The following is a 26,772-nucleotide window of genomic DNA, read 5'->3' on the forward strand; positions in this document are numbered from 1 at the left end:
AGGAGAGGTTACAGTAGACAATGCAGAAATAAAAAGGATTATAAGAGACTATTACGAACAACTGCTGCTGCTAAGTCGCTTCAGTCATGTCTGACTCTGTGTGGCCCCACAGACGGGAGCCCACTAGGCTCCCCCGTCCCTGGGATTCTCCAGGCAAGAACACTGGAGTGGGTTGCCACTTCCTTCTCCAATGCATGTAAGTGAAAAGTGAAAGTGAAGTTGCTCAGTCGTGTCTGACTCTTAGCAACCCCATGGACTGCAGCCCACCAGGCTCCTCCATCCATGGGATTTTCCAGGCAAGAGTACTGGAGTGGGGTGCCATTGCCTTCTCCGATTATGAACAACTATATGCCAATAAATATCAATAACTTCAGATATGCAGATGACACCACCCTTATGGCAGAAAGTGAAGAGGAACTAAAAAAGCCTCTTGATGAAAGTGAAAATGGAGAGTGAAAAAGTTGGCTTAAAGCTCAACATTCAGAAAAAGAAGATCATGGCATCCGGTCCCATCACTTCATGGCAAATAGATGGGGAAACAGTGGAAACAGTGTCAGACTTTATTTTTGGGGGCTCCAAAATCACTGCAGATGGTGACTGCAGCCATGAAATTAAAAGACACTTACTCCTTGAAAGGAAAGTTATGACCAACCTAGATAGCATATTCAAAAGCAGAGACATTACTTTGCCAACAGAGGTTCGTCTAGTCAAGGCTATGGTTTTTCCTGTGGTCATGTATGGATGTGAGAGTTGGACTGTGAAGAAAGCTGAGCACCGAAGAATTGATGCTTTTGAACTGTGGTGTTGGAGAAGACTCTTGAGAGTCCCTTGGACTGCAAGGAGAGCCAACCAGTCCATTCTGAAGGAGATCAGCCCTGGGATTTCTTTGGAAGGAATGATGCTAAAGCTGAAACTCCAGTACTTTGGCCGCCTCATGCGAAGAGCTGACTCATTGGAAAAGACTCTGATGCTGGGAGGGATTGGGGGCAGGAGGAGAAGGGGACGACAGAGGATGAGATGGCTGGATGGCATCACTGACTCAATGGAAGTGAGTCTGAGTGAACTCCGGGAGTTTGTGATGGACAGGGAGGCCTGGCGTGCTGTGACTCATGGGGTTGCAAAGAGTCGGACACGACTGAGCGACTGAACTGAACTGAACTGACTGATATGCCAATAAAATGGATAGCCTGGAAGAAATGGACAGAGTTCAATCTTCTAAGACTGAACCAGGAAGAAATAGAAATTATGAACAACCCAATAAGAAACACTGAAATTGAAGCTGTGATAAAAAATCTCCCAAAAAACAAAAGCCCAGGACCAGATGGCTTCACGGGAGAATTCTATCAAACATTTAGAGAAGAGCTAATGCCTATCGTTCTAAAACCCTTTCAAAAAATTGCTGAGGAAGGAACGCTTCCAAACTCATTCTATGAGGCCACCATCACCCTAATACCAAAACCAGACAAAAGTGAAAGTGAAAGTTACTCAGTCATGTCCGACTGTTTGCAACCCCATGGACTATACAGTCCATGGAATTCTCCAAAGACAACACAAAAAAAGAAAACTATAGGCCAATATCACTGATGTACATAGATACAAAAATCCTCAACAAAATTTTAGCAAACAGAATTCAGCAACACATCCAAAAGCTCATACACCATGATCAAGTTGGGTTTATTCTAGGAATGCAAGGATTCTTGAATATATGCAAATCAATCAATGTGACTTAATTGTCACATTATCATATATAATTGTCAATATATTAACAAATTGAAAGATAAAAACCATATGATCATCTCAATAGATGCAGAAAAGCCTTTGACAAAATTCAGCCCCCATTTATGATTAAAACTCTTCAGAAAATGGGCATAGAAGGAACCTACCTCAACATAGTAAAGGCCATATATGATAAGCCTACAGCAAACATTATTCTCAATCATGAAAAACTGAAAGCATTCCCCCTAAGATCAGGAACAAGACAAGAGTGTCTGCTTTTGCCACTGTTATTCAACATAGTTCTGGAAGTCCTAGCTACAGCAATCAGAGAAGAAAAAGAAATAAAAGGAATCCAGATCAGAAAAGAAGTAAACCTCTCACCGTTTGCAGATGACATGATACTGTACGTAGAAAGCCCTAAAGATAGTATCAGAAAATTACTAGAACAGTGAATTTAGCGAAGCTGCAGGATACAAAATCAATACACAGAAATCACTTTCATTTCTGTATACTAACAAATAAAAATCAGAAAGAGAAATTAAGGAATCAATCCCATTCACCACTGCAACAAAAAGAATTAAATATCTAGGAATAAACTTACCTAAGGAGACAAAAGAATGGTATACAGAAAATTATAAGACATTAATGAAAGAAATCAAAGATGACATAAACAGATGGAGAGATATTCCATGTTCCTGGGTAGGAAGAATCAATATTGTGAAAATGACTATATTACCAAATACAATCTACAGATTCAACGTGACCTCTATCAAATTACCAATGGCATTTTTCAAAGAATTAGAACAAAAAATTTCACAATTCATATGGAAACACAAAAGACCCCGAATAGCCAAGGCAGTCTTGAGAAGAAGAACGGAGCTGGAGGAATTAGCCTTCCTGACTTCAGATTATATTACAAAGCTATAGTCATCAAGACAGTATGGTACTGGCACAAAAGCAGAAATATATCCCAATGGAACAAGATAGAAAGCCCAGAAATAAACCCATGCACCTATGGGTACCTTATTTTTGACAAAGGAGGCAAGAATATACAGTGGGGAAAAGTCAGTCTCTTCAATAAATGGTGCTGGGAAAACTGGACAGCTACATGTAAAAGAATGAAATTAGAACACTTCCTAAACCATACACAAAGATAAACTCAAAATGGATTAAAGACCTAACTGTAAGACCAGAAACTATAAAACTCTTAGAGGAAAACATAGGCAGAACACTCGATGACATAAATCAAAGCAAGATCCTCTATGATCCACCTCCTAGAGTAATGGAAATAAAAACGAAAGTAAACAAGTGGGACCTGGTTAAACTTAAAAGCTTTTGCACAGCAAAGAAAACTATAAGCAAGGTGAAAAGACAACCCTCAGAATGGGAGAAAATAATAGCAAATGAAAACTGACAAAGGATTAATTTCCAAAATATACAAGCCGCTCATACAACTCAATGCCAGAGAAACAAACGACCCAATCAAAAAGTGGGAAAAAGACTTAAACAGACATTTCTCCGAAGAAGACATACAGATGGCTAACAAACACATGAAAAGATGCTCAACATTGCTCATTATTAGAGAAATGCAAATCAAAACTACAATGAGCTATCACCTCACACCAGTGAGAATTGCCATCACCAAAAAGTCTACAAACAATAAATGCTGGAGAGGGTGTGGAGAAAAGGGAACATTCTTGCACTGTTGGTGGGAATGTAAATTGATACAGCCACTATGGAAGATGGTATGGAAATTCCTTAAAAAACTAGGAATAAAACCACCATATGACCCAGCAATCCGACTCCTAGGCATACACCCTGAGGAAACCAAAATTGAAAAAGACACATGTATCCCATTGTTCGTTGAAGCACTATTTACAACAGCTAGAACGTGGAAGCAACCTAGATGTCCATAGACAGATGAATGGATAAAGAAGTTGTGGTACATATATACAATGGAATATTACTCAGCCATAAAAAGGAACACATTTAAGTCAGTTATGATGAAGTGGATGAACCTAGAACCTATTATACAGAGTGAAGTGAGTCAGAAAGAGAAAGATAAATATCATATTCTAAAGCAAATATACGGAATCTAGAAAAATGGTACTGAAGAATTTATTTTCAGGGCAGCAGTGGAGAAACAGACATAGAGAATACACTTATGGACATGGGGAGAGGGGAGGAGAGGGTGAGATATATGGAAAGAGTAACATGGAAACTTACATTACCATATGTAAAACAGATAGCCAATGGGAATTTGCTGTATGGCTCAGGAAACTCAAACAGAAGCTCTGTATCAATCTAGAGAGATGGAATGGGGTGGGAGATGGCAGGGAGGTTCAAAAGGGATGGGATATATGTATACCCATGGCTGATTCATGTTGAGGTTTGACAGGAAACAACAAAACTCTGTAAAGCAATTATCCTTCAATAAAAAAAAAATTTTTTTTAAAGAAGAAAAGAAAAATTTTTTTAAAGTTTATTTGTGAGATTTCCCAGTGTCCAGTGGTTAAGAATCCACCCTCCAATGCAGGAAATTCGGGTTCAGTCGCTGATTGGGGAACTAAGATTCCACATGCAGTGGGGGAGGTAAGGCCCTGCCAGTTACTCAACCCATGAACCTCAACTAGAGAACCCATGCACCACAGCTAGAGAACTCCTGTGCTGCAAATACTGAGCCGGTGTGCTCTGAAGCCCTTGCCACAACTAGAGAGAAGCCTGAGCACCACAATGAAGATCCCGTGTGCTACAAGTAAGACCCGATCCTGCGGCTGCTGCTGCTGCTAAGTCGATTTAGTCATGTCCGACTCTGTGCGACCCCATAGACGGCAGCCCACCAGGCTCCCCCGTCCCTGGGATTCTCCAGGCAAGAACACTGGGGTGGGTTGCCATTTCCTTCTCCAATGCATGAAAGTGAAAAGTGAAAAGTGAAAGTGAAGTCACTCCGTCGTGTCTGACTCTTAGCGACCCCATGGACTGGAGCCTACCAGGCTCCTCCATTCATGGGATTTGCCAGGCAAGAATACTGGAGTGGGTTGCCATTACCTTCTCCAAGACTCGATGCAGTCAAAGATAAATATATTAAGTAAGTAAATATTTTAAAAATAAAATGTTTGCATTTCTTTGACTGTGAACTGGTTATTCAGAACCTTTTTCCATTTATTTACTAAAGCCCTAATAGGAAAATAAACTAGGGATATTCTGTTGAAATAGATTTGTGTCCCTTTGGTAAAAATTTTTTGAAAAGCTTTTGGTATGTGAATAATCATATTCCAGTTTTACCGACTAATTTAAAAATTGCCATTTTGGCTACAAAAATTTTACTTAAAGTAAAGCACACCTGGATCGGGTAGTGTTGTTGTCACAAATAAGGGCACACCTTCCAGATCCTCCTGGAGAAGGAAATGGCAACCCACTCCAGTAATCTTCCTGGAAAATCCCACGGACAGAGGAACCTGGTAGGCTACAGTCCATGGGATTGCAAAGAGTCAGACATGACTGAGCGACTTGACTTTCACTTCCCAGATCCTTCTCCTGAGAGGCAGTTTTCCCACTGTCTGGTCCAAACACGGCTCGCTGATGGGATCTCTGGACACTACAGAGCACAAGAGACAGGACAACGCGGCTTTTCCAGAGGAGAGTGACCTGCATGTTGGAGAAACTCTGGAACGCGTATGAAGAATAGTGCCTGGCAGTTCTGGACTCAGGGAACAGGTCCTGGCTGCGGGGGAGGTAGCTTTCTCTCTCCCTGCTGTCCTTCCAGCTGCTCCAGAGTCAGGAAGCACCTTGATACGCGAGTTAGACTAGGAAACCTCTGAGGTCTTGTCAATCCCCAGAGCCTGAGCTTCCAAGGATTTGTCACTTTTCTGCCTCAAAGTCTTGGCTGGCCCTGGTCTTTCCTCAGGGCCCCATCTCAGGCTGCTGACCTTTTCAATCTCTTCAAAGTGAAAGTGAAAGTGTTAGTTGCTCAGTCCTGTCCGGCTCTTTGAGATCCCATCTGAGCTACCAGGGAAGCCGTCAGTCTCTTCAAGGACGATTCAAATGCCATCTCCGCAGTGGAATCTTCCCCAATCAACACCCCCTCTCGCCCTCCACTGCACCCCCTCCCCAAACTGTTAGAGCACCTGGCTGAATCTCTTCTGTGTTTCTCCCTCACTAGACTCCAAGGGCACGGCTGGGGCTGATTCGTTCCCTTGTCTTCACAGTGCACCTGAGAGGGACTCCACTTAGGAAGGATCTGGTGAGGTGAATGACCCTCCTTCCCAGGGGTAGTTTAACCGTGAGGAGAACTGCCTTGGTAATTAGGAAGCATCCTAGTACAATGTCAGCATCATCACTTACTAGCTATACCTCAGTTTTCCTACGGGACTGTTGTGAGGATTAAATAGACCTTGGAGAAAATCATTTCACATTTTGTTTTTCCATCAATGAGCAGCAAGTAGTTTCAGTCTATATTCCAGAAACAAAGACATAACAGACTGTCTCTGAGCTTGAGGAGGCTCTTCAGTGGTACACAGCAGGGGAGAAAGCGATAAAGTTCCTGGAAGAGGTGGGAACCAAGTTCTACTGGCTCTAGGTACGGAGAAGGAACACATGCGTGAGTCTGAGGGGCTTCCCAAAGGAATCAACATCCGAACTGAGTCTTGACGAGTGACTGGAATGTCAACAGGTGGAAATGGCACAAAAGAGCATTCAAGCAGAGGGAACGGCATGAGCATAGTGCAGGTAAAATATGGGAAGCATTTGTGGGCTGGCCAGGAGCCCTACTTGGCGGGCAGTCCAGGACTTTGGGGCTGGACGGAGTGACAGGAAATACAGCTGAATAAAAGACGGTGGTGAGAGATGAATGGGAGAGCCAAGAGGTGTTAGGGCGGCATGGGCTGTGGTCAGAGCTGTGAGAGAAGGAGAGGACTGTGTGGAGAAAAGATTGGAAGGGGCAGGTTGTCGGGGGAGGAGGCTGCTGCGGTTGTCTGGACATGAGATGGTCAGTCCTGAAGGAGGGCAATGATGGCAGTGGGGGTGGAGTGGAGGGGCACTGTGGAGAACACCTTAGGGGGGAACTGCCAGGGCCTGATGAGAGCAAAGGCCAAGAAGAGAGTGATGAGGTCCCTGTATCCTGATGAAGCCACAGACTTAGCAGTACTTTGTTACCTCATCAAAGCCACTGGCATCACTTGTGCATCTAATTCACCACTTCCCTAGGTAGATGGGTAGCTCTTCTCTGGAAAGAACCTTTTTCATGGTGTGGTGTGGGAAGACTTGGTCTAAATCACCCTGACACCCAACTATGGGACCTGTGATCAGCAGAGCTTCAGGACTCTGGTTGCTGAGAAGATGAGGAGGGAGGGGAATATGACGTTATTTCCTCTTCCCTCTTTCTTAGATTTGAATCAAGTCCCCTGATTTTACCTTCTCATTGCTCCTTGCGCCTTCCCTTCCTGATACTTATCACAGTTTTCATTTACATATTTCTGTCATACTTGATTGGCGTCTGTCTTTTCTACTGGACTGTAAAATTACCATTGAGAACAGTGCCTGGTAACTAGGCGGCACTCAGAAATATGTTTACAGCTTTGAAGACAGAAAGTAGATCGGTAGTTGCTGGGACGTGGGATGGGAAGCTGGGCTGACAGCTAATAGGCACAAGGAGCATTTTCACAGGTTGGAAAACTGGATTGTGGTGATGCTTGTGCAAGTGCTTACATTTATTGAAAATTACTGCGAAATTACAGCCAGTGAATTTTATTGTATATGTTATACGTATACGTTATACCTCAATAAAGCTGTTAAAATAATAAAACGTTTGTGAAACGAGTAAATGATCTATCTCCCTCCCTGAGGTTGTAAACTCCGTAAGAGAAGCTCTATCCTCTAAATCCATAAGAGTGACTGGCATCCAGTAGACGCGGAACAAACAGCCCACCTAAACACTGAAATCTATGAATGAAGCGGCAGAGGAAGGACTCTGGCCAGAGATCCCCGCCAGCAGCTTCCGGGTCGCTGCTCTGCCCGCCGCCGCGAGACGAGCACGGCGATTGGCCAGCGGAGCCGGTTGTCCAGGGCCCGGACCAGGAGGTGCTCGGAAAATCCCCTACGCGAACTCGCGGGGTGGGGCTTCCAGGGGGCGGGGCCAAGAGGGGGCGGGCTCCAGACGCTGGCTGGGCGGCTGCGCACTACTGCCGCCGCTGTCGCCGGGGTGAGAGGAGTGGACGCGATGGCAGGGCCCGCGTGGATCTCCAAGGTGAGCTCCGGGCAGGCCCGCATGTGGCTGGCGGGCGTGCTGGGTGCTGGGCGGGGGCTGGCGCGCGGGCCCCGATGGGAAGACGGCGGCGCGCGACTGGCTGGGAACAGACAGGGAGCCGGTCCCGGCCGCCCGTGCGCCTGGCTCGGTGGCCCGCAGGCGGTGTGTAGGCAGCCCCGCTCCCGGAAGGTCGCGCCTGGAGCGGGGACAGCATCAAGGTCAAGGCGGGGAGCGCCGGTCCTGTTCCCGATGAGACCCCAGTGCTACCGCCGGCATCTGTCCCGGCCGGAGCCCAGGCCTCGCGCGGAGCCGGGGAAGGTCACCGGAGTCGCCGACCAGGCTCCACCATCCCGGCTATTTCCGAAGCTGCGGCCCTGCAGCCTGCTGATCGCGCAGAGTCCGCCTCAGCACGACCCGGGCCTTCCCCCGGTCTCTACTCCGGCCCCGGCCGGGTAACCTCCCTAGCCACCGGCACGTGCGTTGGGCTTGAGAGGTTTTCTCAGGTGAGGGAATCCCGGGGTCATTTTCCTGCCAGATTTTTTTCTCCCTTGGAGCGCTTCCCAGTCTGCTGTTGTAGCTATTTCCCCTTCAAAGGACACGGGACACGTTGCACCTTGGAACCTGAGCACCCAGAGACTGGGAGAGGGAGACCAGCAACGCCTTTCCTTTACCTTATGTTGGTGAGAGTCCTGTGATCTCACCTTGACAGCTAGGATGCCTGCCAGAGCTGGAAAGGGTTGCAGACCGTCTGCAGTTCCTTGGTTCCTCAGTGGAACTAACTTTGCCTGAAAACGTAATTGCTCAAGGTCACACAGGAAATCCCTGCCAGAACTGGAAGAGGAACTCAGGTGTCTCAGGATTACCAGTTCCAAGTCCCATTTTGCCTGCTCTGTCTGTGGTCAAGGTCAGACAACAAATTATAGGCAGAGGGAAAAATGGGCCCTCAGGTCTCCTGTTGCTTTTAGAGAATGATCCCCTAAAAACCTACCATAAGCAGTTTAATTTTTTCTCTAGAAAATTTGATACTGTATTTCTCCCTTGCTTTGAGTTTAAAGTGAGGTTTGCATACATTTAATTTAGTGAAAAGTGCTCTACACCGGAATTTAGGGGACTTAGGTTTAAATATTGGCAATGCCACCGACTGGCCATGTGACCCTGAGCAAATTACTTAACATTTGTGAGTCTTAATAAGCTATCTGTAAAATATCTATACTTGCTTCACAGAGTTGTTGAGGATTGAATAAAATAATGTGAGAGCACCTAATACATATAGAAGCAACACAAAAGTCTGAAGCTCTCCTACCTGTCAACATACTTATCTTACAGCCTTCAAGCAGACAGTTGGGCATCAGTAGCCGCATTTTATTTACTAACTGGGTTCTGCTTTGTTACCCTCTTCAGACCTGGGCTTGTGTGTAATGGTAACTTATTTCACATTCACTCCTGAAGGTAAAGCAACTTCTGTGTCATTGTCTAAAAAGAAGTCAATCCTTCAATCACTGACCTTACACCTAACACCTAATTATCTTTGATCGATACATAAGAGTTCAGAATGAGAGACTAAAACAGCTAGTAAAGTGCTAGTAAATTTGTTCTTCCCTTAGTGTGGTCTCTAAGGAAAAAACTATGCAGTAGGTATTCAGAAAGTGTTGGGTTGTGGAATCAGATGATGAGGTTCTCTGACATGGACTCCCAGTGTGACCTTTGGCAGTCATTTGACCTCTGGCAGTCATTTGACCTTTGTGGTCCAGTTTCTCCCTTTAGGGACTGGAGTAGGTGGTGCCTTGGATGCTCCCTTTAGGGACTGGAGTAGGCAGTGCCTCTGAAGTTGACGTCCCAGGATGCTGAGCTGGGTTGTGAGTTTCAGTCAAAATAAGTCCTCTATTAAGAGTTCCATTTCAGGTTCTATTTGAAAAAGATCTGTATAAGCTTATACATATATATTTTTTTTTTTTTTTTTTTCTAAAGAAGGTTTATTTAGAGAAAATTAAAGGGTTTCTAAAGACCTTTCTGGCTCTAAAATTCTATAATTATAATGAGGCAGTTTCCCATTAGCAGGCTTTTATTGAGTACCTGTCATACTTTCAAGAGTGTATTTATATGTTTTTAAGTTGGAGGATGAAGGTAAAAAAGGAAATGAGGTGCTATGTGTGAAGTCACAGGTTCAGTCCATATTCTGTGAGCCTGGTCTTGGTCTCCTTACCTGAAAAGGGCTACTAATACAATCTCCCCAGGTTTTATAAAAAATAAAATGATGTAATATATGTATATAATACATATAACTATGTATGTATATTATACAAGTACAATATAAAGTAGAAGACAGTCTGTGCTTTAAAAAATCTTGTTTTACTTTAAGTTCTGGGTGATTTAGATGCAGTACTGCCTTACTTTTAAGGTCACAATGGAGAGATGACAAATATGGAAAAGACAGGTTGTTAAGAGAAAGCTATTGCAAGTATTGAAGCTGTTTGCTGGAGTGGCTGGGAACTCATCAGATAGGGCGATACTTGAGACTGGATTCAGTTTTTCCAAAAGTATTCTGAGCACCTACTATGAACCAGGCACTTTCTAGGTACTGGAGATGGAAAAGCAGTGAACAAAACATGAAAATCTTTGCCTTGTGGATTTACATTTTAAATCAGTTAGTTTGGTTGGGTCTTTTGCCACAAAGACATGGGCCTGTTTTGAGTGAATGTTTTTTGTCTCTTTTTGAAGGGTGGGGAGAAGGACCCACGCAGATTTTATAACATAGCCTTAAAGTGGTCTCCCTTCCTTCCAATAGCCCATTCGCTGGTGGATGAACCACACTCTAGGGCTGAGTTTTTGGCCAGTAGTTTTGGCATAGTGTATTCTTTGGGGTCATGCCCTATCTTTTATTTTATTTTCAGTCCAGAGAGATAACTAGTAGCTGGGTTAGAGGATACAACCTGTTCTCAGCTCCTTGGCCGTTAGTGTCGCTTTACTACATGCTGATATTACAGCCAAAGGTTCAGGACTTATAAGAACTGTCCCCCAAAAGGAAGACTAAGGATATAACAAATGTATCTTTGCTCATGTATCTAGCATGAAAAAAAGTTAACCTTTAAAACTTTTAATGAATTTTAGTTTTAATACGTTTGGTCTATGTAGCCAATTTCTTTTATTATATTCTGTGTATTATAATGTAATGTGACTTTGTACCAATTTTCAAGAACTGAATTATTGAAGTTCAAAATAACCTTTTAGAATTTATATTTCTGGTATGTCATAGTGTTAAGTGGAAAAAGATGTACCAATGGCAACATCTTTGGGTAGTGGAGTCGGTGGTGGTTTAGTCACTAAGTCGTGTTCGACTCTTGTGATCCCATGGACTGTAGCCTGCCAGGCTTCTCTGTCCATGGGATTCTCCAGGCAAGAGTACTGAAGTGGGTTGCCATTTCCTTCTCCAAATGGGGTTAGTAGGTCACATTTATTTATTTTTTTATATCTTTCCCCATCCCACCAATTAACAATAATGATGGCATTACCTATATTGTCCGAAGTAGATAATTTATTTAAAATCTTCATTCTGTATGATGCATGTCAAGATGGTATTGAATAAACTTTGTTAGATTTTTATTACAAAGTATAATTTCTTAATCTTCATGGGAGAAGAATAGGCAGAGTGTGTAACTGGAGGAGCCCTGGAATAGGAGTTAGGAGACCCAGATTCTGGTCTGTTTGTGGTCTCTCTGTGGCTTTAGACAAATCCCTACTCTTTGGACCCACTGTTTCTACTGTATAATGAGTGAGTTGGGCTCTGGGATTCATAAGGACCCTGCTGGCTCTTAAAATTAGTGATAGTTTTCCTACGGTGTGTGTGACCCCCAAATTGATCCAGTGGTTAAGAATGTGGACATAAAACTGTCCAGACCATCTGAGGAAAATTCAGTGTTTGAGTTTAAAAAAAGTAGAGTTTCATTCTATTTTCAACATCTTTTGACGACTTATATTGATAAAATCGACTTTAAAAGTACATATATAGTACTTAAATTCTCAGAGCAAAGGTAAACTGAAAATTTTGGTTTTCAAATCCAAGAGAGCTTGCTACGTTGAGCTAATACTTGAGAAAAATATTCCTCGGAAGTTCCTGAATTTATCTATGTGAGCTGCAGCATTGTCAGCTGTCAGGAACGGTGCCATGTCTGCCTTTTAACACTATGTGGTTAATTCTGTGCATGACATTTCTTTGTTGATATTAAATGTAGGTCTCTCGGCTGCTGGGGGCATTCCACAACCAAAAACAGGTGACCAGAGGTTTTGCTGGTGGTGTGAGTATAATTATGTCTTTTATTTTTTCCCTTTTAGAAGTTTCTCAAGAAAAGTGCTCTAATGCATTTATTATATGGCATTTAATCTCCATTTATTTAAAATTGGGGAAAAGTGGCCATACTTATACATTTAAGTTACTGATGAACATGTGTAAATCTATTAGGTCACTTGTACATTTTAAAAAAGATTGTATTATAGCTGGCTATATAAGCCTGTCACATTAATATCTTGAAGGAGGCTTGTTTAAAAATAGATAGAAATTACCCTTGAGCCTGTTACTTTATTTCACAGTCTCATTTGGATAAGACAGTTTTTTTCCAAACTAGTACAAGTTGAAAGAAAATTGTTGAGAAGCTTCAAAACCTGCTTCGCATTTTTGTTTTGTAAGCTTCCCTGAAAACAGTAGATTGATCACCAATTAAGAATGCCTCAAATATCTGTAAGCCCTATAGGCTTATATGTATTGATATGTTCCTTACATAGTCTTCATAGACTTTCCTGTTAACGGATCATCTGTTTCTCATTAAATCTGCTGCTTTTAGAATTCCCTGCATTAGAGTTGTGTGCTTTAAAAACTGATACCACATTTTTAGAGCATTCTAAGACTGTGGGTCAGTGACTTCCTGTATGTTTTTATTTTACCTCCTTTTTACAGAATCTGATTTGGATTCATAATTCCTATACTCCCATATAATATCTTACCCCATGAGGTATTTATAAGAGCATAGTACATTTTTTTTTTTTTTTTCCATTTACTTTCTGAACTCTGGAAGTAAAGTAGATTTTTCTGGTGGCCTGATGACATTTTGTATTACATGTTGGGAGAACAGGAAGAAGAAGCCAAAGGGGTTCTTTTGGCTCTGCTTTTGCTACAAAAGATGCAGAAAGAGGCTTGTTAGCATTTCAGATGCATTCTGAAAGCTAATGAGATGATCATTGCTCTCTGCTATTACTTAATTTTCAGGTTTTCCATTAAAATTTATGTTATACTGGTGGGAAGGCGGTTATGTTTGAGAGAAATAAGAGAAACTAATTTTTAAAAAAGCATCCTTCCATTGTATAGCTAAATTCAGAAATAATTAGTCCACCTGCTTAGGGAACATCATGTGTGCTTGCTGAGTCCTGTCCAACTCTTTGTGACCCCATGGGCTGTGGCCCACCAGGCTGCTCTGTCCTTGGGATTTTTCCAGACAAGAATACTGGAGTGGGTTGTCATTTCCTTCTCCAGGGATAGTCCCAAGCCAGGGATCAAACCCCAGTCTCCTGCACTGGCAGGCAGATTGTTTACCACTGAATCACCTGGGAAGCCCCTTGGGCAGGATCACTGGAAGCTAAAAGACCAGGGAAATGAATCAGTGATTTTTTTTTTTAAATCTAAGTTTTTATTTTTTTAATTCTTAGAGAAAATTGTTTCCATCCTAGATTATTTTGTCTAGCTTAGCCAAACCAGCATAGGCAACTAGAACTGAGAAATGCCAGGGACCATTGTCTGGGCCAAACTTCTAGGTAGGGGAACGTCCACAAATAATGGCATGTTTAGTTTCCACATGGAAGCCCTCACTTAAATCCTCTCATCATTTCCCTTTACATATTTTTTTTTCCTGTGTTTGAAATGCTGGCTTTATTCTATTTGAAGCCTTTGCACTAAATCATTGATGTTACATTATAGATCACTTTGTCATTCAATGTGTGATTCAGACATTGCAGGCATGATCACATACCATATTCTTAATGGTTCCAAATTAACTTCACTGGGCTTATTTGGATTACTGCTGTCATTAGGGGCCAGTTTTATAAAGGAACTCAGGAAAACAGACCCTCTCTTGATGTGAAGTCTGATTTTCTGTGTGTCAAAATAGACCACAGTGCTACTCTGGAGGTGTCTGAGAGTGTTTTATAAGACTGAATGAGTTGCATGAGAAATGGAAATTTCTAGCCTCCTGTTGGAGAGGAATATGCCTGCCTTCATAGGAAACCCTCTAAATTTTAGTGAGAGAACACTGTTGCAATGTTTTGCTCTCCTTGGTTTTACAGACTTGAACAAAGTGGTCTCTTCGTAGTTTGTCTGAAAAGAAATTTCACTTGGGAAGTTTGCTTGGTAGTTTATTTTTGTTTTCTCTGGAGAGCATTGCTTAAGTTCTTTTTGAAACCTCTGGACTCAGCTAGGAAGTGGAGTTGTGGCATCTCTTGATTCTTGCCTCCACTTTGATGAGCTATTGGGAGGTAGGTCTGTTTTCTTAAAGGCATTTCTTATGAGTTAAGAACCCCTAAACTGGATTTCTTTTTGAACGATGTTCTTTTTTTAAACCTTCAAAAATCAGTTCTGACTGTCTCCTCTGATGATTTCTTATATTCAGGTTAAGACAGTAACTTTAATTCCAGGAGATGGAATTGGCCCAGAAATTTCTGCTGCAGTTATGAAGATTTTTGATGCTGCCAAAGTAAGTGGGCTTACATACTTTTGATAATAAAATGTACAAAAGTTTTCTTAGCCATTTGGAGTCTATGAACTCTTAGGATGAATTGTTCACATTTGTGTGAAGTTGGTGAGGTCTCTCATTAAAACTTCACAGATTCTGACTTGAAGAGTGTTGTTGCTGCCATCATTGTGAACGGTTTAAGCTACTGCATTGGCATCAGTTATGTGTAAAGGAATCCAAGTAGTACTGTAATTTTTATGGATTTTTGAACTCTGCCTTGGTTTAAGGTCTTTTAAGTCCTGCCAAGTCACCTGTCTCCGTCATTCTACCTTCTTAGAAAACAGAATAGATATTTCAAAAAACTATTGATATGTAGGCGATTCTGAAAGTTTTTTTTCTGGTGTGGTAATACCAAATATGAGATATTATTATCAAATAGTCTATCCTTCAATGCAGGTAGATATTTAAAAGTGGGAATTTAGGAAAGTTGGATTTTGTTTGACCTGATGCTTTATTATTGCTATTTATAGCTGCTAGGTGAAATAATATATAAAATTAAATAAGTGGTTAATTTTGATACCAACAGATAAAAGTCAAGGAATTTGATTTATTTATGCTGAATATACATTGTTTTTCTATATGCATTTCTAATTAAAACTCCTACAGAGGAAATGATGCTTATGCAAAAGCGTTCCCTGAGGGAGCTGAACTCTGCTCACTGTCTGCTGTGAGCTCCCGGTGAGCCAGGACCGTCTTGCTCTGGTTCCTCTTCCTATGGTTCCTCTTACTAGTGCATTGCCTGTTGGCTGTCAGATGTGTGTGTACACAATGAAAAGTGTGGGTGAAAAGAAAGGATAGCACTGGTTTATACCTTAAAATTCTTGCCTTTATAGGTTATATAATATTTCTTTTTTTTTTTCTTAACAGCTTTATTGAGATTTAATTCATATACTGTTCAGTTCATCATGTAAAGTATGCAGTTCATTTCATTCATGGAGTTGTGTAATTATTACCACAATCTAATGTTAGAACATTTTCATCACTCAAAAAGAAACCCCATACTCATCAGCAGTCATTCCCCATGACCCTTATCTCTCCCACCCTACCCACTCCCATCACCAGCCCTAGGCAACCACTAATCTACTTTCTCTCTCTGTAGATTTGCCTATTCTGGACTCTTCATATAAATAGAATGTTAAAATTACATGGTTTTTATGATTGGCTCTTTGCACTTAGCATAATGTTTTCAAAGTTCATCCACGTATCAGTACTATGTGATACTTCCATGAATCCTATTTCTCTGCTCGTTACGATATTCTAATTATAGCCACGCTAAGAGTCATTGTGAAAAAAAGATGGGCAGGTGGCAGCTAGGAGTGATGACTGGACAAGGGTAATGTGGAGAATCCCTCTGGGCATGCTGGAGAATGACATCTCTTCTTGCATGCCAGGAACCTTCTGGACCTTTACTGTATGTGTTTTCACCAGTTGCATCCAAAGTTGAAGAAGTCTGTTTATAGCTGCAGTGTGAATGTGAGTCACATATAGTTCTTTCCAGTTCACTGTGCTCTGTGGTGTGGCATCTAGGCACCTATTCAGTGGGAGGAGCGAAACGTCACCGCCATTCAAGGTCCGGGAGGCAAGTGGATGATCCCTCCAGAAGCCAAAGAGTCCATGGATAAGAACAAGATGGGCTTGAAAGGTAGTGCTGATGTGATATGATCGTTATTATTGATTTCTGTGACAGGCGTTGTATTTATCTCTACCTGGGTTTATCTTTTGCATGATTTTTAATTTTGGCTTATACACGCTCCAGGCCATGATTCAAAACACTGGCATGTGACAGATTGGAATCAAGCACTGGGGAGGTGGTGTCATAGGATTAGCTAATGTCAGGGACATGATACAGTGCCTGGTCCTCAGGCAGTCGGTGTTCAGTGCAGTTGATATTCCAGAAAGCTTCACTGAGGAAATTTCTTCCATATCTGAATCTGAAGCAGAGGGTCAAGTTAGAGGCAGAAGACATTTTTACAGGGTGTGTAGCGTGTGCTCACTGCTGCCTGAGAGTGACCAGCTATGCGTGGGCTCATTTATGATGAAGAGGGCATCAGACTTAGAAACAGAGCCCCTGTCTGTCCTTTCAAATGATGCTGGTAAAAGTGTCCCTCGTTTCATGAAGCATGCATGTTAGACGTGTCACACAGCTACTTCATGTCCAAAGAAAGGATCCTAAATACAGCTCTGATGGAATAGTGGAAAAAATGAAAATCAGAATTTCAAATACAGTTGGCCCTCCATATCCATGCATTGTGCATTCATAAATAACATGAACCAACCACGTATTGAAAATATTAAGAATTCCAGAAAGTTCCAAAAAGCAAAACTTGAATATTTCCACTGGCAACTATTAACATAGTCGTTTACATCGTGTTAGGTACTATAAGTAGTCTGCTGCTGCTGCTGCTGCTAAGTCGTTTCAGTCGTGTCCGACTCTGTGTGACCCCATAGACGGCAGCCCACTAGGCTCCGCCGTCCCTGGGATTCTCCAGGCAAGAACACTGGAGTGGGTTGTTAAAGGAGGATGTGTGTAGGTTATATGCAAATACTGTGTTATTTTATAAGGGACTTGATCATCCATGGATTTTGGTTATCTGCTAGGTCCCTTCCCGTACTTGATGCTGAGGGACAAGTGTCAACATTATGAGCTTGGGTTTATAAAGAAAAAGAAAAGACCAGAATGTATTTTGTTGTCATCTGCATATTCTTCTTTATTATAGGCCCTTTAAAAACACCAATAGCTGCTGGTCACCCATCTATGAATTTATTGCTGCGTAAAACATTTGACCTTTATGCAAATGTCCGACCATGTGTCTCAATCGAAGGCTATAAAACCCCTTACCATGATGTAAATATTGTCACCATTCGAGAGAACACGGAAGGAGAATACAGTGGAATCGAGCATGTGGTATGTTCATTTGGATCCTTTTTCATTTTTAGTTAGGTTGCTTTCTGTGTACTTGGGACTGTTGTTCAAATTCCCAGGTGAAAATATTTCCCAAAGACAGTTCCCTTTCACTCATTGAGGAGTTGTGGGTATTTGTCTTGTGGCCTCAAAAGGATGCCTGGGGGAGGGAGCGTGGTGCTTCGGGGCACAGGCTTGGGAACTTGTCCTCTGTTTGAAGTTTGAATCCTCAGCTTCATGGGTGACCATCTCTGTACCTCGGTTTTCCTCATCTGTGCAGTGGAGCTTATAATACGTGGCTCACTGGGCGGGGGTGAACATGACTAACCCTGCCGACATGCCATATGCATGATGCTCGCCTTGGCAGCTGGCGCCGTGCAGGCTTGGCACAGATGGTGTTGTCTGCACACACCGGCAGTCTAGAGCCACACCCTTTCAACAAGACAGGGCTTCCTCTCTTTCAGATCGTGGATGGAGTTGTGCAGAGTATCAAGCTCATCACCGAGGCAGCGAGCAAGCGCATCGCGGAGTTTGCATTTGAATACGCACGGAACAACCACCGGAGCAACGTCACAGCCGTGCACAAAGCCAACATCATGTGAGTCCCAGTGGGCGGTGCTCCCTCCAGCTGTGTGGGTGCCAAGCAGTGGCAGGGCTTGCTTTTCCTCTCTGCAGCTTGCTCACTGCTTCCTGATAGTTCTGGAAGATGGCCTTGCAGCCAGTCAGAGGGTCGGGCATTGCTCTTGTGTCAGAGTCTCCTATTTAATGTGTTTCCTCGGGTGGGTGATGAACAAGTTTGGAAGGAGCAGGAATTCCGGTCTCGGCAGTTTAAGGGAGGGGAAGAGAAGGAAGCCAGAGAGACCAGATCCCCAGATGAGGTGGCCAGTTAGCTAGTCACGTGAATAAAAGGGCAGTCGTTCCTGTGTTAGGAGGGGAATAGCAGGAATGTTTCTGAAATGGCCACCTGTTCAGGAGCTTAAAATAGTGCTCATAGCGCTAATCTGATCCAATGTATCATTCTAGCAATTTGAATTCTCCTCATCTCTAGTGCAGTAAAGGTTAACTTGGTGTGTTATGAAGCAGGTTTCCTAACCTAAGAAAAGTGTTGAGCATGTAAAATAGTAAAACTATTTAAATAATTGAGTAAGTTAACCTTGTTAAGGCAATTTTAGCATTTCCTTATTAATAGATATTTCTTAATTCTTGCTAGGTAACACTACAAAAATATAGTCTTCTTCATTATGATCAAACTACTTTACATTTTATACCCTTCTGTGCTTCCAGAAGTATCCCAACATTTAAATTTGCATTTTACTGATTGCCCCCCAAAATTTTTTTACTGTAATTGAAATCAGACATCTTGGCTTCTGGAACTTGAGTTTCTTGAACTTTACTTCTCTGATTTGATCTTTCTCTCTCTGCAAGTCTTTGCTTTCAACAATTTTTATTTGATTAAATACAGGCGAATGTCAGATGGGCTTTTTCTGCAAAAATGCAGGGAAGTTGCAGAAAACTGTAAAGATATTAAATTTAATGAGATGTACCTTGATACAGTATGTTTGAATGTAAGTATATATTCACACTTACCTGCTATGTTTTGTGGTGTATAGTGTGTACATGTGGTGCAGTTTTTGATTACTGAATGCACAAATGCATTTTTTGTAGATGGTCCAAGACCCGTCCCAGTTTGATGTTCTTGTTATGCCAAATTTGTATGGAGACATCCTTAGGTAAGTCTGGCTGCACCCTTTTAGCCTACAGTTTATTTATAAATGTTCTAAAATAAATTGTGGCTTAAGAATTTTAATCAAGGGTTATAAAAAATAGCGTTTGTTAGAAGATATGAGTTGAATTCTGATAGTGCAGGTGGTGATAATGGTTACATGTTGGGTAGGTTATTCCTTTGTTCATTTGCCAAATTAGCTCTGGACTGTAGTTCCCTGACCATTAGTTCCCTCTTCCCACTTTACAGATATTTTATTGGTTGGTTGGTTGATTTCAGTGTTTTATCATGTATAGCTAGGAAGGTGGGTGTTCATTTTTACAAGGTTTTTTGGGGGGTAACTTTTGGCATAATTTCAGACTTACAGGAAAGTTGCAAGAACAGCACAAAGAAATCCTGTGTACTCAGCACCACATTCACCAAATGTTAACATTTTTATCAGACTGACTTTATTACTCCCTCCTTCCTCCTCCTCATTTCTCTGTCTCCACACACATACATGCTGGTGGCCAAATGGTGCTTTTGTAAACCCATCATTCCTTTTACATCTATTAGTTGGCATTCTATTGTAAGGATAAGCTTTTCCTTCTGTCTGATTTGTTTACTGACTTACCTATGTCAGTTTGGACTCTCGGCTTCTGTTTTACTCAGGGGTTCTGTCCCTCACTATCGTCACTGATATCGGTGCTTAGATTGCACAGACTTGGCCAGTGTCAGTCCCTCGGAGCCGTGTCTGTGCCCTCTTGACAAAGCCCCTTATTTGCTCTCTGGCACAGTAAGGTGCTTCAGGCTCATCCTATATGTTCCTGACTAGTCCTGAAATCAGCTGTTTCTTCAAGGAGCCCAAGGTTCTCCTAGTGGAGAATGGTATGTAAAGATAGAAGTCTGACCACTAGGTGAGCTGTTTTGTTTTTCAAAATGTCCTTTGAAATGCTTTTCTGCCCGCAGTGACCTGTGTGCGGGATTGATTGGAGGTCTTGGTGTGACACCAAGCGGCAACATTGGAGCCAACGGAGTTGCAATCTTCGAGTCGGTAAGGATCCTGGTGACACCTGAAGCTGAATTCAAGTCAGAGTGACGTGAGAATCCAAGAGGGATTATCCGCATAAATATCTGTTAACTCTTGAGTTTTTCCAGTTGTCAAAAGAAAGTGAAGCTTTGTTTAGCTTTTTCTATAAGCTCAGTTGATTCATTCATTTCCCGCTGATTTCTTTTGTAATCCTTATTATTTATTGTGTTTCCTTCCTCAGTTAAAATATTTTACCAGAAGTTCACTGGATAAGATTGTTTGTTCATCTTTTTACACTTAAAAAAAATTACTTTAGCTCTTCATTTTTCTGAGGCTTTATTTCTAAAACCTGTGTCTGGATAGCTGTTCCGTAGCTATTTTCCATCAGAGAGGAAAGCTGATTAAGAGCCCAGCTTCCCTGGAGGAGAGCCGTTTGCTTCTGTCCCCCTTCTGACTGCCCCACCCCGACCCCTGCAGGTTCACGGGACCGCCCCGGACATTGCGGGCAAGGACATGGCCAATCCCACAGCCCTCCTGCTCAGCGCCGTGATGATGCTGCGCCACATGGGGCTTTTTGACCACGCTGCGAAGATTGAGACGGCGTGTTTTGCTACAATTAAGGATGGAAAGGTATCGGTGATCTTGCCGTACTTGGGCTGGGTGAAATTCATTTCCTCATTGGGTTTTGTATGTGAAGGACAGATGATGGTTCTTCTCAAGAAGGCCAAAGGATCGGACATCAAGCAGGCATTCCTAACGCAGGCTCCCTGGGTGAACTCAGGACGGGTGCACATGTTGCCTCTTCTGAAGGGAGGACCCGTGCGTTTCATCAGGGGAGGGCTGAGAAGCACCGAGGCAAGGGCACCAGTGTGCAGTGGGAAGGACAGTGATGTGGGGTCAGAGCAGGGCAGACCTGCGTATCCTGTTGCTACCCATGGGGTCTTGGCTAAGTCCAGGAATTTTTCTCAGTAGCTTTTTCCTCTTTCCAGCAAACATCTGTTGCATACATTATGAGGTATGGAGGATATAATAAAATAAGGAATAAGATAAGGTCTCAGACCTCAAGGAGCTGGAAATCTAGCAGTAGATACAGATATAGACGTGTCTGTAATACAGTGGTGCTCTGTGTTACTTTAAATGCATCTGTGATATAAAAGTAATATAGAAGTTTAATAGATGTATTAATGGCTAATACTTGAATACTAACATGATCTTATACTCTATATATATGTGTGTGTGTATATAAATATATATATAAAATCTGAGCAAATTTCTACTACTCTGTGGCATAGATACTGTAGTTAAGCCCATTTTAGAGATGAGGGCTTCCTACGTGGCGCTAGTGGTAAAGAACCCACCTGCCAATGCAGGAGACACAGGTTCGATCCCTGGGTTGGGAAGAACCCCTGGAGGAGGGCATGGCAACCCACTCCAGTATTCTTGCCTGGAAAATCCGATGGACAGAGAAGCCTGGCGGGCTGCAGTCCATGGGGTCTCAGAGAGTCAGACATGACTAAAGTGACTGAGCACATAGATGAGGAAGTTTGTCCAAGGTCTCACAGCTCCTAACTGGCAGAGTTGGGGTTCACACCTAGTCTGGCTCTTACCCAACAAGTTTCACTGTTTCCATAAGTGGTTGTGGCCTGTGGGAGGGTTGTGATCGATTATTCTGAAAGTGGGAGAATGGAGGAGATCATGGCTTTACAAGGCTGGGCCCGAAAGGCTGATCCTTAGCCTGAGATCTCTTCATTTTTTTCAAGTTATCATTTTAAAAAAGGATAAAGTACACATAATACAACATTGACCACTTTAATAATTTCTGAGGTGCACAGTCTATTGGGTATTAAATACCCAGTATTTTCACATTGTTGTGTGACCTTCACCACCATCCATCTCCAGACTTTTTCATTTTCCTGAACTGAAACTGTCCCCATTAAACAATGATTTCCCTATTTTCTGCTGTTGCCTCAGCCTCTGGCGAGCACCATTTTACTTTCTGTCTCTAGAAATCTGACTGCTCTAGGTACCTCACGTCAGCTGAGTCACACACTTGTACTGTTCAGACTGCCTTACTTCACTTAGCACAAGGTTTGCTGCTTATTTTTAAAAAAATTCTGTACTTTGAAATTTCTGTGGCCAAAATATAAGAAACCCAAGCTTGTTTTTAACAGCCTGATATAGTCATATTGAAGGGCATGTGCTTATACATATTTTTTGTTCTGACGCTGTATTAGAGAAGCTACTCATAGAACCCAGCAGAGAGATGCCTAAATTACACAGTAGGCTCTTTAAATTGCATAGGATGTGATGAGATGAGAGAATTAAATATATTGAGTTCTGTTTGGGAGTAAAGAACATAAGCTGGTAGAAAACAGGGGAAATGGGAGGATTTCTCTCCTGAAGAGGGGAGTTGAGTTAGTAATTTAAATACTTCCCTAGTATTGGTTTCTCGGCCTCCCCAAATAGGTCAAAATGTGTTTTTTAAAAAACAAACTTAAATTCCCCCAGAGATTTTTGCAACCTCTTGTTTAGATTTGCTGTCAATGAAATGTCCATGATCAAATGCTTCCTTAGAATCTATTGTACAGATCAAGGGAAAATTTTTGGAAAGCATCCCTCCTTCCCTTTGGGGTGAGAGCATCTTCTTTTGTTTTTCAATTTTGGCTGTGCTGGGTCTTTGTTGAGGCATGCTAGTGGGGTTCTTGTGGTGCGCAGGCTTAGTTGCTCTACAGCTCCTGGAATCTTAGTTCCCTGACCAGAGATTGAGCCCATGTCCCCTGCACTGGAAGGCAGATTCTTCACCACTGGGCCACCAGGGAAGTCCCAAGAGACTTGATCTTGTTCTCGCCGTGTTTCTGCATACACTATCCAGTTAGCTTTTCCAAGTCCGCCTCGGGTAGGTGGATGGTGGTAGAACCTGTCTCACTTTGAAATGAGGAACTAAATGAGAGAGTAGCCAGGTAACTCACTCAGCTGGTGTCTCACTGAGGACTTTAAATAAAAACGTTTTTTACTTCAGTTTAACATGTGGGTACATTTTCTGTCTTTGCTTTTTCCTTTTCTCAGAGCTTAACCAAAGATTTGGGAGGCAATTCAAAGTGCTCGGACTTCACAGAAGAAATCTGTCGCCGAGTAAAAGATTTAGATTAAGGCTTCTACGGATGGTATCTGCATCAGTCACTCCTAGTGGACGCCACATCAGCCTGTGTTAGAATACTTCCCATTATGTATGCATTTATGCATTTGTTGCTTGTTTCTTGACAGAGTACATTTTTAGACCTGGCCTTTTTTCTTAAAAATCTGTGCAGAGGGTGCAGGTAATGTCCCCAGGCCTGCTTTCAAAGGACTTCTTCCAAGTGCTTGTTTTATTTATTAAACGTCTATCTGGTATACATTTTTTTGTAAACTCTCAAGTGAACGGTTATCATTTGCTGTTGTTAACCATTTTATGCTTCAGTTAAAATAGTTTTTCTTTCACTGTAAATATCATGATACAGAAATACTAAGAGAAAACATCTAACTTTTTAAAGAAAAACACTGATATTCTTGGTTTACGAAAAATATAATGGAGATAAAGTAGAATGTTGGCATAATAGCATGAGAGGATATTCTTATAAAACTAAATGGGCACAAGAGAAATTTCCTGGGAAAGTTTACATCAAAAACAGTGAATATGGTATATTTCTTAGTGATATGGAAAGTAAAGACTAATTTGTACTTTACATGAATTACTGAGTATAAATAAAGACTTTGGATCGGAGAATATATAATGAGAGATGTAATTTTTGTTCAGAGGATACGGGTAATATATTGGGTATAAAGACACAAGTGGATCGTGTGTTCAGTTATTTTTGTTATCTTGAGATTTACTGTTCTTGGTAAGAGCTTTTAATGAAGTGAAGGGGTGGTCCTTCCTTTTCACTGGACATATATCAAGCATGGTGCCTAACACAGCCCTCGATCTCCTGTCCCTTGGTCCCTTGGGGGACCCTGACTCGGACCTGGGAGCAGTCCCTCTTCCGCAGCCTGTATGGCGCTGTCCAGAAGTGGACCATGCTCCCGCTGATAGGGCTAACAGGCCTCACCATATAAATTTTGACTGCAATTGAGGAACCTGGAGTACTGGCTATTAATTTTACATTTCACTGGCTTCTCCTTCCCCAAAGCACCAAATCACCACCCTCTGCCTCAGCACCACCAGGGAAAGAGGAGCTGCAAACTCAGCCTGAATTGATTCACAAAATCGTGCCACCCTGGGGCTTGGCTCAGCTTTTGACCTTCAGGCACCTCCCCATCCTTCCTCCAGTCCTCACCTTTAGCATGATTTGTCTTTAATCTTCAGAAACTGAGTCACTATTTTCATGAACTCTTTGGTCCAAACCAAAGGCAGCTCATGTCCTCCTTGGCCCTCGTGTAACATCTCCAACCTGCGGCTTTACGTTGTCACGGGGGGGTTTTAACCACAACCAATACTCCTGTCTGGGTCCTTTTTTGAAGCTCGAAACCAGACAAATATCTTATATGTATTTTATTCTGTTTAAACTGCTGCTGCTTCTGTTTTATTGAATTGTGCTAATCATCGGTGACCCTTCGGTTTACACAAATAAAGAATTCCCAAACGAATTGAGCTGTATGCTTTCCTCTACCCATTTAGATGCCTTGTTTCATCTTGGCTCAGCTTGCTACTAAGGATGGCTGCTCCAAGTATTCAGAGTGGGCAGAGGGGCATGGTGGTCACAGACTGGCATGCTTTCATGAGAACATTCCCCTTGACCCCCTCCCTCACCTTTGCTTATTCCAGGGCACTAAAGGTCACTCGTATACCTATCGCACACTATCCTGTGGGCTGAATACCCACCACTCTGGACTCATCTGTTGCTCAGTTGACAAAATCAGGTGCTTGTTGACAGTTCTGTTAAAAAGTTTAATTTCAAGTTACACATTAAATACAATCAAATAGGCAGCAGCAGTTTTATTAAGCATCAGAGTCAGTGGGCGTGTGCATTGATGGAACGCCTGGTAACGGGATGATGGGAGCGGCAGCAGCCAATGAGAGTCCACAGTAGGCCAGCCGGAGAGGGGAGTCACAGATGAGGGCTTTCCCGGTTGCACACTTCATCCAAGCTGTCATCCCTCTCCTCCCTCCCCTCAGCACCCAGTCTGCCTCCAGCTGGCCGGTGAAGTGAGCTAGCAGCGTGTTAAATCTACCTGAAAACTAAGATCCCAAACTGTCAGCCCTTTAGTTCTGGGAAGGAGAGCTAATCCGTTGTCACCTGAACAAAAAGCACGCATGAAGCTTCTCTGGATTGTCGGCTATTGTTGATGTAAGGCCTGGCAGATACCAGGACTGTGCCTAACCTGGAGAACCTAAGAGACTTGCCAGAAGTCCGCGTGCCCAGACCAAAGAGGACCTGAGGGTCAGGAAGACGCTCCAGTCTGCCATCTTAAGGAAAAACCAGGGAGGGATGACCCCTGCTTACTTTTTTTGCTCTTGGTAAAAGGAATCGATGACATCTTTGTACTTCTCCAGGACTGCGAGCCGTTTCAGTTTCATTGTGGGACCTAAGAGAAATTGGAAGAGATGAGTGAGGCCTGGGCTCTGAGATGTTTGTGAAGGTTATGTGGTAAAGCTCTAGACTCACTAAGTTCCGTAACCCTGGAACTAAGCCAGACCAACGAGTAGCCAGCCTCCAAAACGGCCCATGGTGATCCCTGCACCTGGCAGTCATACCCCTTGTGTGGCTCCTTCCCACACTGTGCCAGGGTTGGTCTAAGTGGCCAGTAGAATACAGAGGAAGTTGGGTAGTTTACATGATGTAACTAATAGGCAGATCATCCCTGCATTTCAGTGATCACTAATACAATGTTGGACATTATGCTTTGATTGCTTGTGATGGGGGCAGGGGAAAGCCCTGGCCAGGGAGGGCCTCTGCCATGGTCTTTATGAGAGGTCTTCCTCGTTTCACTTTTCTTGGCCTTGGTTCTCTCCTTTCAGGCAAGGCTGAAAGGGCTCTGCTTTGGGTAGCTTAGATTCCATTTTGTGCTAACTCATACTTGGCTGTGTAACTGGAGACTTCAAGATCAAAGCCATTTATAGAAACTGCTTAGAGAGGACATCTGTCTGGTTGACCTTACATTCAATTTGTTAGCACCAGACAGCCAGATAAACTCAGGGTCTCTGATAGCAGCTCAGCATTACTGTAGATATTTGCCTCTGGGTTCAGCCTGACGGGTTGGAGGGAGTCTCATTGAAAAAGCCATTTCCACTTTGCCCTGTGTCATGAACACCCCAAGATGCTACAGCCAAGAGCGACTTCATCCATCTGGCTGAGGCCACCCCAGAGGTCTCTTCTGATTCTGTGGACCATTGGTCCAGAAGGGTTTCATCCCTTTACCTGTTGCATG

At 42.7% G+C, this 26,772-nt stretch overlaps 2 protein-coding genes across 5 annotated transcripts in view; one reads left to right on the forward strand and one right to left on the reverse strand.

Moving 5' to 3' along the window:
* Window positions 1–7,861: 7,861 nt before the first annotated feature.
* IDH3A (isocitrate dehydrogenase 3 (NAD(+)) alpha) lies at window positions 7,862–24,990 on the forward strand. Of its 2 annotated transcripts, XM_027520733.1 has the most exons (11): window positions 7,862–7,960; window positions 12,190–12,252; window positions 14,611–14,694; window positions 16,261–16,375; window positions 17,451–17,638; window positions 18,100–18,233; window positions 19,098–19,200; window positions 19,301–19,365; window positions 20,307–20,391; window positions 20,845–20,997; window positions 23,434–24,132. In XM_027520733.1, the coding sequence occupies exons 1-11, from the start codon at window positions 7,934–7,936 to the stop codon at window positions 23,515–23,517; spliced, it is 1,101 nt and encodes a 366-aa protein (XP_027376534.1). In that variant the 5' UTR covers window positions 7,862–7,933; the 3' UTR covers window positions 23,518–24,132. The 2 variants fall into 2 exon arrangements, with proteins under 2 accessions (XP_027376534.1, XP_027376535.1); XM_027520734.1 differs by lacking the exons at window positions 7,862–7,960; window positions 12,190–12,252 and adding an exon at window positions 13,495–14,476 and having other exon boundaries at window positions 23,434–24,990.
* A 280-nt stretch (window positions 24,991–25,270) lies between these two features.
* The window catches only part of ACSBG1 (acyl-CoA synthetase bubblegum family member 1), a 59,289-nt gene continuing 57,787 nt past the window's right edge, over window positions 25,271–26,772 (reverse strand). For 2 of the 3 annotated variants that reach the window (XM_027520730.1, XM_027520731.1), the window contains 2 exons: window positions 25,848–25,929; window positions 25,271–25,582 (listed from right to left, as the gene is read on the reverse strand). In XM_027520730.1, coding sequence (XP_027376531.1) covers window positions 25,555–25,582; window positions 25,848–25,929 — 110 coding nt within the window. In that variant the 3' untranslated portion in view covers window positions 25,271–25,554. Of the gene's footprint in view, window positions 25,930–26,772 lie in introns of all 3 variants that reach the window. The other variant, XM_027520732.1, reaches the window with a different exon arrangement.

The sequence above is a fragment of the Bos indicus x Bos taurus genome, chromosome 21 (genome assembly GCF_003369695.1).
Source record: "Bos indicus x Bos taurus breed Angus x Brahman F1 hybrid chromosome 21, Bos_hybrid_MaternalHap_v2.0, whole genome shotgun sequence".
NCBI classification, from domain to species: Eukaryota; Metazoa; Chordata; class Mammalia; order Artiodactyla; family Bovidae; genus Bos; species Bos indicus x Bos taurus.

Coding starts and splice junctions, on each gene's coding strand:
- IDH3A (XM_027520733.1), top strand. CDS start 7,934: ATGGCAGGGCCCGCGTGGATCTCCAAG. Junction 17,639..18,099: donor ACAGTGGAATCGAGCATGTG/GTATGTTCATTT, acceptor CCTCTCTTTCAG/ATCGTGGATGGAGTTGTGCA. Junction 20,998..23,433: donor CTACAATTAAGGATGGAAAG/GTATCGGTGATC, acceptor TCCTTTTCTCAG/AGCTTAACCAAAGATTTGGG.